The 14,857-nt window shown below is 65.4% G+C and overlaps 1 protein-coding gene across 1 annotated transcript in view; it reads right to left on the bottom strand.

Annotated features, from left to right (window-relative positions):
* The window catches only part of SLIT1 (slit guidance ligand 1), a 42,248-nt gene extending 28,394 nt beyond the window's left edge, over window positions 1-13,854 (bottom strand). The window contains 3 exon segments of the mRNA XM_067300128.1: window positions 12,688-12,759; window positions 13,554-13,625; window positions 13,789-13,854. Coding sequence (XP_067156229.1) covers window positions 12,688-12,759; window positions 13,554-13,618 — 137 coding nt within the window. The 5' untranslated portion in view covers window positions 13,619-13,625; window positions 13,789-13,854.
* Window positions 13,855-14,857: the final 1,003 nt, after the last annotated feature.

Genomic DNA, 14,857 nt, shown 5'->3' with positions numbered 1-14,857 from the left:
GCCACGTGTTTGATGTCTTGTGAAGTCGAGTCCACGCACGCCGGCTCGTCTCCGGCTCGCATGGCGCACGATGACCCCCTGCGCACACCCAGAGCCCTCCAGCCCCGGCAGCTCTGGAGCTGCTCCGGCTCCTCCGGGAGCACCCGGCAGCGCCCCAGCCTCCCTCATCTGGTCTCTTCCTCCTCTCTGACAGAGGCCGAAGCACGGCTGCTTTGCCTTGCCCCGTGCACAGAAAGCTTGGACCTCCGGAGGCAGCGCAGGCAGAAACCCAGACGGATGCAGCTTGTAGCTGCTCCGGTGCCAGACTCTTCCGCAAAAAGCAAGGCGTGGAGCAAGAGAAAGGGCCGGGAGCGGAGGCAGGCACCAGCACTGGATAATTGCCTGCAAACTTACTAGGCTGTGAAGGTGGGAGCTGCAGTGCCGGCTTTGAACCGGGGTGCGTTTCATGTGCCTGGTGTTCCCGCCGCGCTCTGCTCCTCGCATCAGACAGGCGAGAGGCGATGAGACGAGAGCGAGCGTTTGAAATCCGCACTTCAAAGTTCATATCCGAGTGGCCCAGCCTGTGTTTGCTGCACGACTCGAGGCAAGCCGGAGAGCAGGAAGGGGAGCGGGGAGAGACGGCTGCCTGCGGCTTGGAGAGGAACAGACGCTTTTTCATATCATCAGCACACAACTGTCCTGGGCCAGGGTGCAGCCCGGTTCCCCACCGCACAGCGACCCAGGCCGGGGACACGAGCGTGCAGCCCCGAATCGGGCCAGGCTGTGTGCACTAATGCCCCAGCCCCCTGCAAGGGCTGCACCAGGTTTAGCACGCAGGCAGACAGCACGTCGGCTTCTGCCCGCACAGCATCTCCTCCAGCCACCGGGGCGCCGGCTCTGTCCCGCAGGACGGCCAAAGCCTTGCTTCGCTCCCAGGCCACAGCTAAAGAGGGGACGCTGCTGCAAACCACCCTCTTTGAGATCCGGCAGCAAAACACAGCGGGGCTGAGGGTCTACGTGCACCAAAGCTGGGCTCTGAACGAGCTTAAAAAGGCACCCTGATTTAAATCCAGCTACGGAGCCACCTGTGACAAGTCCTGCCCCTGGCATGCAGCATCCCAGAGCCCTGCAAAACGCCACCGATGCTGAGCTCCAGCGGGCAGCCCGGGCGAGCGACTCTCCGGGAGGGTCTCCCCGGGACACGCTCTCCCCTCCACCGCTCAGGCGACGGACACGCTTGGTCTCCCTGTCCATGTCCAGCTCAAGGGCAGCCCTAAGCCGGGGGCAGATGCCTCTTCCAGGGCGGCAGCCCACGCTGCCTGCATGGCAGAGGATCAGCCGCCTCATCCCCCTTACCCAGGCACGGATTAGGGCACTGAGATGGTGTACGCAGGGCCAGGAGCGGAGCACAGGTCTCCCTCCTCTCCCCCCGGGAAATCCCCGTCTCCTCCTGGCTCTGGGGCCGCTCCGTGCAGCGCTGGCTGAAAGCTCTCCCGGGCAAACCCCAGCTGGCTGCTGGAGCCAGGGCGTCTGCCCCTCTCCCCCGGGGCTCCCGGAGCCTCCCCGGAGCTGGAGCCGGGACAGCTGCGCTCCCCTCCGCCACGGCCGCGGCTCTGGGCAACATCCACCCCGCGGGAAGCTGCAGGCGGCCGGGAGCAGGGCACGGATGCTCTCCCGTTTCCCCGGCCGGAGGCAAGGCGGCAGGGGACGAGGCGCCGCGGCCAGACCCGCACAGAGAGCGGGGGGAAGGCCAAAGCCCCCAGCCAGCCCCCAAGACCCCGCGGCAAAAGCAGCCCAGCGCTGTCTGCGGTGCGGTCAGCGGGCGCGTGGGGCCGGCGTTGCGCAGCGGCCAAGGGCTCCTGCAGCCCATTGCGCCCCGGGAAGACGGTCTGCAGCAGCGACTGCCCCGCCGGGCTGCAAACAGCCTCCCCCCCCCGTTATTATTTTTTTTCCCCCTGCAAGAACTATCTTATCCCTTATCAATAATTCACAGGTACAAATGATAACGTTAGCTGTCAGGGTCTGGGAGCCACATGTTCCCGGGCAGGGGGCAGGGGCGAGGCGCGCTCGCTGCTGTTAATGCATGCTGGGGGGCAGAGGGGGCGGGGAGGATAAATATTTAACGATGCGTCTCTGAGCAAATGTCCATGACCGAGGGCTGAACATGGGTTTTACACAGAGCTGCTCCTGCCCTTGAGAGCCTCATTAGCATGTTAAAAGCCGCCAGAGCGGGCGGCTGGCAGCGGGCTGCAGCAGGACCCCCCCAGCGCTCTGCGGCTGGGCTGGGAGGGGGCTTCGCTGCTGCTGCCGCGGGAATATGACAGTCTCCCACCTGCCAAATTCCCCTCTGCCGAGCACAAAGGAGCCTGCTCGGCCTCGGCTGCACCAGCAACGGCGCGAGCAGCATCGCCGCTGCTCCCCGCTCCCGCACCGCCAGCGCGGCACGGCGCAGCACGGCATGGCGCTGCTCGGGCGCCGATCCCCGCGGCGTGCAGGCACCTCGGGTGCCGGGGGTTCGGTGGGTGGCCAGGGCAGCTCCTTGTGCAGCGGCGTTACAAAGGGAACACAAAAGGGCCACGCACCGCATTTTGTGCGCGCTTCCTCTCGCCGGCGGCGCGGGCCGGCCTCCCGCCGGGCTGCGGGCGAGCTTTCTGTGCAAACCCCCAGGGCGCGGGGGGGGGAGAAGAGGTGTCTTTGTTAAAGAGGCTGGAAAAAAAACCCACCAAAACAACCACACGACCCAACCCTAGCAGCGGCAGGCTCCAAGGACAGGAGCACAAAGATCCCCAGAGCATGTAAAGAAATTCCTACAACCGGGGGAGCAGGGGTCAACGTGCAGTGAGTGCACACGCGCCTTTGCACACATGCCCGCACACGCTGCCCTGCGAGCGGGTGCACGCACATACGTGCACACACGCATGCACCGACAGCTCCCTGTCTTTGCATCCGTTCAGTCTGCACCCATTTTCCTCAGATTTTTCAGCCGGGATGGGGCTTTTCCAGAGCCACGTTCCCGGCTGCAGCGGGACCTCTGCCCCGACAGCACGCCCACACGCCAAGTCACTGCCGACTTCTGCCTTCTCACTGCCTCGGGGGCTCTGGCGCAGCTACGGCCTGGGGGGTGCCGCAGCCAGGGAGGAAAATCGTGTGGGTGGACACACGTATCGCCTGCGCTGCTGCAGCCCCGGAGCCCACTCCACGAGGAGGGACGGAGGTACCGCACGCGGTGACAACATGACCGCGCGGTCACTCCAGTGACAGCTCCAGTGGAGAAGTCACCTCCTTCCCCGCCAAGGCAGCGGGGCCGACCCCACAGCTGCGATCCAGCAAGGAAACCTGGAGCAACTCTCATCCGCCCCAGCGTGGAGTCAGCCGGGCCAGAGCAGGTCCACGCCAGTGCTGGTGTGCTGCAGAGCTGGTGCAGCGAGCTCGCGTCTCGGGCACTCGTGCAAGGGCTGCTTCTTGCAAAGCTAAACTAGCACATAACTCGGCAAGACACTTTGCAGCTCGTAAAATTAAAGCAAAGCTGTCTTCCCCTTTTACTGCGCTGGTAAAATGCAACTCGGCTCAAGGCATTGGGACTGGGCGGCTCCAGGCAGCAGGCGAGCACCCCGCCGCGGAGCGGGGCCAGGCGCCGCGGGGACGCGTCCTTGCGGGCGGCCGAGCCGGGAGAGCCCTCCCTGGGATTGCCGCTCCTCGCTTCCCGCTTTGGCTGCCTGGGAAGGCAGCACAGCCACCTTTCCCATTTCGAAGGACAGCAGACGCGCCTCTTCCCCGCTGAGTGCTCAATGGTTAACACTTCTCCTTGGCGAAAAAGCCAACTTCATTTCTAGTCTGAATTCGTCTGGTTTCAGCCTCCAGCTACTGAATCATTTTATGCCTTTTTTCTTTTTTTTTTAGCAAAATTAATGAGGTGTCTACAATCAGGCTTCTCCCCACGCAGGTATGCAGAGGCTGTGATCAAATCCCCCTCCTAACCTGCTCTTGCATAAACCAAACGGGGTGAGCAGTTTAATTTCTTCACTTCCAGGCGGATTTTCCAGACGTTCAATTATTCCCGCGCTTCCTCTCCGAGCGCTTTCTAATTTCTCAGCCTCTCCACCCCGCGGGCCCTGCAGCAGGAGCGATGGTGGGTGCAGGCCCCCTCGCCGCCCCCCGCGCAGGGACACCCCTGGCACCCCGCATCCCGGAGCAGCGTCCCAGCGACCGGCCCTGCCCGTTTCGCCGCGCGGTCCCGATTCCCTTCCAAGCCCAGACGCAATTTCACACGCCGCGGCAGCGCCGGCGGCTTCCCCCCCGGCTGCGCGTCCCGGCTCACCACGGGGATGCACGCGTGGGGCAGAGCGAGGGGGCAACGCGGGGCCGAGAGAGCTGGGGGGGGGCTGCAAAAAGCAATATTGCCACCAAAGATAGCACCCCCCGTCCCGTCCCGGCGCTCCGGATACGTGGGCGTCGGAGGGAGCAGAGCCCTGCTGCAGCCCGCCAGAAACGCCGCCTCTGCGATTCCCGCCGGATGTCTATCAGGGAATCAGCCTGTCAGAAACGCTACCCTGGTTTTTCAGAATGTTAATGTTTTCATCACAATATCCTCCCGGCAAGAGCAAAATGACTTGCGGGAGTCTTGGTATATCATGTCAGCGCAGTCACTACTATAAACCCAGTGTGTCAGCTCATCAGAACAAATGATATTGGGTTTGTTTGACGAGAGCAATTTTCCATGTGGATTGGCATTAATTATCCTTTAATTCCTCGCTGATTGCCGCCCATGTCGTTATTTTAGCTGCGATCAACGTCAAGCTGGAGGCAGAGCAGCCGGCTGCCGCCCGGGCTGCAGCGGCGGAGGGATGCGGCGTCGCTCCCCCTCGCTCGGCCCGGCGCCGCGGGGGTTAACGGCCTCCCTGTCGCTCTCCAGGTGGCAAAGCGACGGATGCAGGGAAAAGTGTCACATCGCTGCATGCACGCCCCAGCTCCTTGGCCGGGGCAGCTGCTAAGAGGCAGGGGGCAGGAGCCGGAGCTGCCACCGCCAGCGGCGCTCCAGCGAGGGGGGGGGCGAGGAGCATCCGCCCCCGCTGAAAATAGGGAGCTGCCCGCGGCTGGGCAGGCCCTGGGAGAAGGCGGCTTTGGCTTTTGCGCCGGTTAACCTCGGGGCTGAGGAATGCGGCGTCAGCACCTGCGCGGCTCCCCCGGGAGGGGGCTGCACGCGGAGGGGCGCGGGGACGTCGCCCCTCGCTCCGCTGTTTGTTTTCTCAATATTTGTGGAAGGAAATGAGGGGCCCGGGGGGGGGGGGACGATGACAGGGGCCAGGACCGGCTCGCTTGCAGAGGTGCCTGCAGCCCGCGGGGACGGAGGCAGGAGCCGGCGCGTGGCCCATGGACCCGGGGCGAGCCGGCGGTGGACGGGGCCGCGGGCAGCCCGGCTTTGCCAACCGCCTCGCCAGCCGCCCCCGGCCGGGGCTGGGATCACGGCAGTGTTTCCCAGTCCTGGATGCCCATCTGGAAGCCATTAGGCACCTTTAATCCCCCTCATGCATTCTGGTGCTGTCTGGGCTCCCCCCCCCCCCCCGAAACGCACACAAACGCTGCCATTCAAGCAGTTAATTTAAACAAATTCTGCCCAGCCGCCACGTCGAGAAGCAATGAAAAAGCCAAACGAAGCAGCTCAAAGCCAAGGGGGGGGGGAAAAAAGAAAGAAAGAAAGAAAAGAAAGACGCCCTCGGCACGGCGCGGCGATACCCAGGACGGCCAGCTGCATCCTCCCGTCCCCGGCAGCCGCAGGCCTCCCCGCTCGCAGGCAATCAGATACCATGCGGCCCGGGTAATTGGATGGCAAAGGCTAGAGAGAGACATCTTATAGCGCGGGTCTAATCTCATTAACGCCCGGCTGCGGGGATGCTGTGAAATCGCAGGATGCAGGAATGAGCAACACGCTGCGCCCACGGGGACGGGAGCAAGCGAGCCGGAGCGGGACGGGAGGAAATGCCTGGGGTCGGGGCCGCGCTGCGAAAGCCGCCGGGCCCCCCGGCTGCCCGTCCCGCGCTTGCTTTCCCCCCGCTTAGCCCCTGCGCGGGGCAGCCGGGCTTGCTGCAAAGCCCCCCCCGCCCCAGCTCCGTCCCAGCCGCGGCCTGCTCCGGTGATCAGTAATTAACAGCAGCAGCAGTAATTGCTCTCTCGCCGCAACGCTGCGCAGCAGCCCCGTCCCTGCGGTCGCTGCGCGCAACTCGGGGTAGGATTCTCCTCCCGGAGGGCCAGGACTCCTGGGTCCCCATCCCTGCCCTGGCAGGGAGGGCTCCGGGCGCGGAGCAGCTCCGGCTCCTCTGCTTTCACACAGAGCCAGGCGCATTTAACGCCCACTCCGTGCACCGGGGCCGGCACCCCTCGCTCGTCCTCCAAGGGATCCCGGAGGAGGATCCAAGAGACGGAGACGGCCAAGCTGTCCCCACCGGCACCGCCAGCCCCCCCTCACCGGGGGCCTCGAAAAAGTCAGAGCAACCTGGTTGCTCTCGGGGCGCCTCGGCCCCCAACACCTCCTCCCGCTGGGGAGAGCGGGACGGGGGGCGAGGAAGCCATTCCAACCTGCCGCTGCCGCTTCCCCTCTCCCGTCTTACAGCAAACGAGCCGGCGAGACGGCTTCGGTTACAAACAGCTCCCTCGGGAGCAGTAAAAATTAATCCAGCTTTTCCTGTCCTGAAGGAAAACACGGGGCTCGGGATTGAAGCCTCAGGGGGTGAGGGGGGGGCGCGACGCCCCCGTTCAGCTCCGGCGGGGGCCGCGGGGGGCCCAAACGCAGACGTCTGCGTCTAGGTGGCTAAGTGAGGATAAGCCCGCGATGATAATTAATTTAGGACAGACAAGAATCCGGGAAAACAAATCCCTCCCGCTCCCCATCCTGCCGCACCAGCACGCTCCGGGCGGGTTTCCTGGCGCGTACAGCCGCCCCCGGCACGTGCCCGGGTGCTGACGGCTGCACATGGGCACTTGCTCGCGGACTGGCCCATCAGCCTCCGCTCCAGCCCTGGCTACGGGACAGTCCAGGGAAACCCACCCTCCAAACTGGCCCACTCCCACCGGGATGCCCCCGGCTCCACCCGAGCACTGACTTCCCAGGGAAACGCCAATAAACCCTGCTGCAGCCTTAAATCCCACCGGCGCAAAAAGGCGGCATCCGTGCCGCTGGGAAGCACCGGAGAAGGGGAGGGACAAGTGCATCCTTGCAGGTGGCTGTTAAAAACAGTGGTGGGCTCAAAACTGCTGCCGGGCTTGTTTCCGTGGTAGGGCCCGGCAGGGAGAGATGAGTGGGCAGAGCGCCGGCGAGGCAATCGAACGCACAATAAAGGCGGATTAATTATCTCTGTGCATTAACACATCTGTCGGATACGTGTGCAGAAGTACCGAGTTATAATTTACTTTAAATCACTGCCTAATACTAATACACTCTAATACTTTTTTTCTTCCACATCCTGGGAATCAAATTACCCAAGGATAATTTTGCTCACGATTCTTTGAAAATTACGCCGAACCTTTCTGCTACCTGAGCTGCAAAACCGTGAGGAGGGAACTGCCTTTATCCTGCTCCCAGAACGCGCAGACAAAGGGAGCCGCTTCCGCTAGGGCTTTTTTAACCCCTTCGGAGGAACAAAGGTGCCCGGGAGGCAAGCGTGGCGCAACGGATGCGGTGGGCCGGGAGGGCGCGCGGAGGGAACAGAGCAACGCGCCGGGTTTTAACAGCTGTGTAATTAGCAGCGCGGCCCAGCGTTAGGAGCGTTAGGCCTCTGCTTTCTGGGGGGGGGGGGGGGGGTTTCCTGCCGGTCGCAAATTCCTGCTCGCATCCGAAGCAAGGCCGCTCGTGCCCCCGCCGAGCGCGAGACCCCGCGAGCCAGCGGTCGGCGGCCGGATACCTGGGGAGCAGGTAGGGGAGCAGCAGCGGCGGCGCGAGCGGCCCCGGCACGCCGGGAAGCAGCCTCGGCCCCGCGCATTGCCAGGGAAACCCTGGAAGCGGCTCAGTGCCGCGGCGAGGGAGGGGGCGGATAATCTCTCCAAGCAGCCGGCTGGCAGTTCCCCCGCGCCGCTGCCCGCCGGGGGAGCAGCCCGCGGGGGCCGGGGCCGGCTGCCAGCTTGCGGCGCAGCATCCTTCCCTAGGTAACCTCCCCACCTATTAGCGGCGCATGTGCTTCCCGGCGGTTCCTTAGAGCCGTCGGCAGCCACACTGACTCTTTGTTCCCGCGGCCCCCTTCCCTCCCCTCGCCTCGTCCCCAGCCGCCCGGGCAAAGACGCTCCCCCTCCTTATTGGTATTCGGGGGGACACGTCGCCGCCCGGCTCCCCCCGGCCCCGCGCTGCCTCCTCGCTCCGTCCCGGACAGAGGGGTCTTTGTCGGGAACACGAGGGGGTCCGGCACCCGGAGCCGCGGCGACAACGGCCGCCACTTCAGAGTGGGCACGGTGACGGGGGGGGGACGCCGGGCTGGGGGGGGGACGCTGCCAGCGGGGGCTGCTCGGCCAGGCACCGGCCTTGCTCGTCCGCCCGGCGGTATCGAACACGTGTTTTCGTCCCGACGCTTCCCTTCCCGTCCGGGGGCTTTCCCGGTGCTGTGCCAAGAGGAGCGGCCGCTGGCACCGTCTCACAAGCAACACCTCCCACGCGCAGCCAGCCCGAGCGGAGAGGGGCCTGTTGTGTTATTGCTTTCCCCGACAGCTCCTTTTTCACTTGTCACCCTGTTTTGCTACTATTCAGCTCACAGCTTCCTCCTGCGTGGTCGTGGTCCTCTCCTTCCCGCAGGGTGCAATTTGCATTTTCCCAAGTTGTTTATCACCGCTCCATTTTTTTCCCTGCCTGCCTCTCTAAGCGCAGTTAGGGCTGCTTCTGGGCAGACGCAGGGACGATGGCGAGGATCCCTGTCCCGGAGCTCGCTGTGACACCACCTCTCCCGTCCGGGTGGGACCCCGGAGAGCACGGATGCTCCTCGCTGGGCTGCGAGCACGGGCTCTCCGCAATCCCCTCCACCGCTTTCGCTGGCACGGGTCTGAGGTGGACCGGCAGGCCACGTCCAGGTCCTAAATGTTCCTCCTCTTGGAGACGGGTCCCCACGCACAGCCACATCCCCGCAGCATCCCAGGCTCATCCTCCCCCAACCGGCACCCAAAGCCAGAAGCCGCCTGGAAAACCCCGGCCGTGGAGCCGCTTCGCACCCCCGTCCCTGCCCTGCCGGCCGGCCGCTGCTCCGCGCTCCCGCTCCCGTCCCCCGGCAGCTCCCCCTCCGCCGAGCGCTGCCGCTCTCCTCCCTCGCGCTGCCTCGGCCTCCCTTCGAGAAAGCCGCTTATTTATAGCGATCCTGGCTGGGAAAAAAACAACCCCTGCGGGCCTGGGAGCGGTGCTGAGGCAAGGTGCGCCGGCACCGTCCTGGCTGCCGGCCGTGCCGGGGCCGTGCCGAACGCAAGCGCCCGCCGGGCGGTGCGATAGCAGAGGTCACCTTCTCGCCCGGCCGATTTTCCCCGACGGAAGGGAAGGTCCGTTTTTTATCAGCTCCTCGTTCGTTGCACAGGAGACGCGCTCCGGCCCAGCGTGCCGGCGGAGGGGGAGCCCGCGGCCCTTTGTTCGGCCGCCCGGCGCTGACAGGTTAATTAAACCCGCTTCGAGATGGGGTCGCCGGGGTCGCCGGCAAAACCCCCGCTCGGCACCGTTTCCAGCCCCCGCGACGCCTTAATGAGTCACCCGCTCGTTAGGGCGGGATGCGAGCGAGGGAGGCCGCGCAGGGACCCCCCCTCCCCGCCTGCCCCCTCGCCCACCTGCGCCCAAACTCGGCGCGGCCCCCGCAGCCTCCCAAACAGCCCCAGCCCGGGAGGGCAGCCCAAAATGGACCCCGCGGGTCGCGTGTCCGAGGCAGGACCCAGCGCGCAGCCTGGGCGCTAAACCAGCCCTCGTCCGTCCCAGCCGGGGAACGGAGCAGCACGCTCATCCCACCGGCAAACCGGCGCCCGCTGCATGGGAAGCGGGAGGGAAGCCCAGCGTCCATCCCAATCTCCCCGTCCAAGCCACGGCTGAACGCAAGCGGTGTGCAGCACCAACCCCAACGCTGGAGTGAGGTGGGCTCTGGGCGGGCGCCAGCGCCGTGCTCCCAAATACCGAGGGGAAAACATTCCTTTCCAGGCACCTCACCTCCCCCACATCTCCATTTGAGGCTTATTTTCTGCTGGTCCTTTCCTGCCATTCCCCAGTTTGCTTAAGCCCCGACGGATCAGGTTTAACTCCAATCCCTTCCATTATCCCGAGGCACGAATGCTCTTTACAGCCCAGATCCGAGGAACTTGCTGCAGCTTGGGCCGGGCTGCGAGACCACAAAGCACCACCAAAGCGGATGATTGATTTTTGACGCTCAAACCCAGCTCTTGGTCCTGACCCGAGCCTCAGGAGCTTCTCTTCACTTGTGAACGCTGCCGTGAGGACACGGTGCAGTGACGCACTGAGGGCAACAGACTCGCCTTAACTTCTGCTGCTGCGGTACCAACGCGTTGCTAAAACGCACTGACGCTAAGGCTAGGAGGCGGGGTGACCACCCAGGCATCCTTCCAAGAACCCCCCCACCGGTTCCTGCATGAGGGCAGGGAGCGGCGGCCGGGCCGCGGGGGCCGCGCCGGATCCCTTTCAGCCGCCCCGCAGCCAAATAAGCGCAAAGCCTGGGGGAGAGGCTCCGATTTCAGTTCAAGGGGAGCTTATTTCAATTTAGCCTAAAACCTGCTCCCCGCTGACTCGTATCGCTGTAGCCTGAGCCAGGTTTATGGCAATTTAAGAGCGTCCTTGTGACCCTCTTGCACCGGCTGGCCAAGAACAGCTTCAGATCTCACCTCCGGCTAAAGCAGCGTGACGGCGCGTCTAGACGAGCTCTGCCTGGGCACCCCCTTCCCTGTCCCCCCCCAAACTGCCCTTCGGCACCTCGGCAAAGGACAGCCGCGAGGAGGGAGATCAGCAGCCCCCCGGCTCGCAGGGTTTTGCCGGCCCAGCGCAGCACCCGACGCGCTCCCTGCGCAGCAGCCCGCATCCCGGAGGGCTGTGATAACGCGGCGTCCGGCGGAAATTGCTGCCAGGAGCCAGGGCAGCCTCCCGTAAAGCCGGCTCACGGAGTCACGTCCCTGGGCAGCCGTGCGTTACCCGAGCTCGGCCGCTCTCCCACCGGCGCCGCGGGAACTCCAGCGAAGCCGCACCAGGGTGAAAACTGCTCCGGGGGATCAGCGCCTCACGGAAAAGGAGGCTGCAAAGGAGGTATTGCAAAGAGGCCTGGGGACGCTGTCCGTGTCCGAGCCGCGCCGCCGGCTGCACATGAGCCTGCTGGCGATTGCAGCAGCCCAAACCTGCAGCAAGACACCCAAGCCCCGGCACGTTCCCCCGGCAGAGCCAGCAGGTAGCCAAGGCAGCGCAAGGTACAGCGCGCTGCACGGAGAGGGACGGCAGGCGATCCGTCCCCTGCCCGATCCCGCAGCATGTCGCGGGGCCAGGACGGAGCCACGGGGCACTCTGAGCACTCGCAGACACCGGGGTCCTCAGAGCCATCCCCCGGCACCAGTCGGAGCTCAGAGACATGGCCAAGGGGCTGCAAAATCCGAGCCTGCTCACAGCCTCAGGCTGAATAAGCAGCGCTACAGGTGCCGGAGTGCAGCGATGCTCGGCCGGAGGGAAGGGCTCGGGCAGGCTGGGAAGGAACTGGCTTGTTCCTTGGACACAAGCTCCCCAATGGGAGAAGCGACAGGCCAGGGGTGCAAGGCACCCCAACGCAAAGGCCGGCTGCCTCGCTGCCGGCAGCCCTCCTTGCACCTCGCCGCCTCCCTTTTCACGATAATTCTCCGAACGGCGGTTTTGTCATGCAACGGGCGGCTGCGGCAGGATGGGGCTTTGTTGGCGCCACGCTACGGCACAGCTGAGCTCAACAAATGCCGTTCGATAATTAATTGAACGCCTGTGCTATCAGCTGCCATTACCTAGGCCCATCGTTGGCACCAGTCCACCATTTCACACATCCCACGCCGGCAACCCACATGGCGTTTTAACCCTTCCTTAAACAGCCTCCGAACGGACTCGGGGACCGACTCTCTGGCACTGTCAAAAGCAACCAGCACCACCGCTGAGCGAAGCAGCCCGGGCGCAGCGCTGGCCAAGACCCAGCCGTGCCCGCCCTGGCAGCGCCGCGGCCCCTGCGGTTATTTCAGCTGCTCCTAGGGTCGAGACATCTTCATTTGGCAGCTGAGAAACGGAGCTGCGAGATGCAGCAAGCAAAGACCTGGCGTCCAGACCACGGAGGATTTCCAGCAGCTCAGGCCACACCGCCAGTGCCAACAGCACCGTTGCCCAAGCCAAGCAGCCGCGGGCAAGGGAGGAAAAAAGAAGGGCAGGGGGATATTCACCGAAAACCCAGCAGCCCTTCCCCAAGCAGCGCACCCCCCGCGCAGGGGGGAGAGGAGCAGAGACGGGAGGTGATCCCCGTGGCGGGTGTCCGTGGGGCTGGGGCCAGGCAGGGAGGGGGCAGCGGGTGCACGGGACCGATCTCCCCCGGCCGCTGCTTTCCCCTCTTTCTCCGGGATGGAAGGTGCCACTCGAGCAAGGCGAGCAGACTCGTTATCCCGTTCGTTAGCAGTGGCGGCCCCGGGGGATGGCACTGCCCCTCCAGGCACCGAGCCGCATCCGAGCCGCCGACACCCCCCTCCACGAGCGAGGCAGGTACTCACAGCCGCGACAGCGCCTGGTTATGCTGGAAGAGGAGCTCCGGCAGGGTGTGCAGCTGGTTGCGGTTCAGCCGCCTGCGAGGAAGGAGGGAAGGGTCACGTTTCACGGGGCAGAGCCATTGCCCTGGCTGCAACCCGGCCGCCTGCCGGGGCCCCGGCACAGCCAGGCCGCTTTGCCCGGCTCACGCCAACGGGACGTCAAACCCCAGTGGCCGGCCGCCCAGCGGGGACCCCCATTCCCAGCCCGCGGCGCTCCCGGGCGAGGGGAGCCAACTGGACATTAATAGATTTACTGGCAATATTGCAATTACAGGTAGGCAGGGCTGCAAGCTGTTAACTGCCGAGCGGTGCTTAACTGCCCTGTTAACCTGCTGCTCAGTCAGCTCTTAATGGTTGCTTGAGCAGCTCGGGGTTTTTAAACTGCCGAGCTATTTTATTGAGTTCTGAGCGGTGACTTACGGCTCCCTGGCTAAGGCGCCGCGCGGCCGGTAACGCGGCAGTGATTTGTGGCTAACCTGCCCCTCACCTCGAAAGCATCAGGAAGGGCTTTAGAACCTACAGACGCAGCTGTACGGCGCTGCCGCTGCGGAGCAGGGCTCTTTGGAGGCTCACGGCACCGATACGTTACGGTTTAAGGCAAAACGTAAAGGATGTCGTCAGTGAGCTCACTGCCAGGGCTGCTAAATGGGCAAAACGCAGTGATACAACCCAAAAGCGGGATGGGGCGGTACCGCAGCCCCCCCCCCCCCCGCGGGGAAGCACACGTGCCAGGGAGGGGGCAGAGGATGGGGAGGGGGCTGCCGAGCCCCCGGCACGGGCACCGAGCGCCCCAGGCGGGCGCCCCCGCCGCCCCGCGCGCCGGCACTCACAGCCGCTCCAGCTCCTTCATGTCGTCGAAGGCGCCGCGCTCCACCGTGCTGATCTGGTTCTCCATCAGCTGCCTGCGGCGGGGGAAGCGGAGAGAGCGGGTGGGCTTGGGGCAGCGCAGCACCCCGCAGCCGCGCTCCCCCCAGCCCGGCCCCCCTGCCCCAAGCCCCGTGCCGGGCCGCGAGCGCCTGCCCACGGGCGCAGCATCCTCCCCGCCGGCCCCGCTGCGGCACTCACAGGACGCGCAGCTGCTTCAGCCCGGAGAAGTCGTTCTTGTTGATGCGCGTGATGTTGTTGCCGTTCAGCTCCCTGCGGAGAGAAGAGGCGGAGGTCAGCGGCGAAGCGCTCGGCAGCCCGCTGCTCCCCCGGGGCACCCCGGCCGGGGGGCACACCTGCACCCCCCCAAAACAGGATGAGGTACTCAGCCCAAAGGTGCGGAGCCGCTTAGCCGAAGAGGGCAGGGGCAACAAGGAAGCAAATGCCTGTCCCCCAGAAGAGCCCCCAAGCCCCACGGACGCTCAGCCCACCTGGGCGTCAGGGGCCCTCCGAGCCCGGGGGGATGTTTGCGGAGATTTGCACCCTGCCGCCTCGGCTCTGCACCGCTTTCCCGCATCACGCGCGGCATGAGCGCTGCAGCGAGGGAGAGGGAGCGCCGGCCCGGGGACCCGCAACTGCCCCGCGGGCAGGGGAACGCCTCGCTCAGACCTCAGGCACCCTCAAAGCCGAGGGCTCCGGCTCCGCAGTGAGGGGCTCGCCGGGGAGCCGAGGTCAGCGGCAGGATGGCCCCGGCGGCGTGTCTGGCCGGCGGGCACAGCCGGCGCGGCCGCGCACCCCGGGGTGGTGCCGTTGTGCCGCTCAAACGGCTGCTGATGGCTAATGAGCTCCCGCTCGCCGCTGCAGCCCCGCAATTACCCAGCTATTCAGCGGCCGCGATTGCCGGGCTCCTGCCATTATGGAGCCGTGCGTGCCTGCGCCGGAGAGGAGGTGGGGGCGGCCCGTTACTAGGACACGGATGAATGCGAGCGGGGAATGAACAGGCGCTCCCCAGCCCCGGCGATTAAACCGAGCCCCCCGCTTGGGCTGCGCAGCCCCGCGGCTCGCCCGGCCCCCCGCCCGGCCGGCACGGAGCTGCGCAGCTCCCCGGCACCGCGCTCCAGCCCGCAAGGCTGCGCCGCTCTCCCAGGCAGCCGAACCCGCGGCACGGCCGCGAAGCCCGCGCAGGGTGCATTGAGTGGGGTAAAACATTTTAGGGGCGCCCGTCGCTGCAGGGGAAGCGCCAAAGGCCAAGCTGGAGGCTCCGGTGCGA

This window comes from Apteryx mantelli, chromosome 7 (genome assembly GCF_036417845.1).
Source record: "Apteryx mantelli isolate bAptMan1 chromosome 7, bAptMan1.hap1, whole genome shotgun sequence".
Classification (NCBI taxonomy): domain Eukaryota; kingdom Metazoa; phylum Chordata; class Aves; order Apterygiformes; family Apterygidae; genus Apteryx; species Apteryx mantelli.
This window is presented reverse-complemented; position numbering and strand designations above follow the sequence as displayed.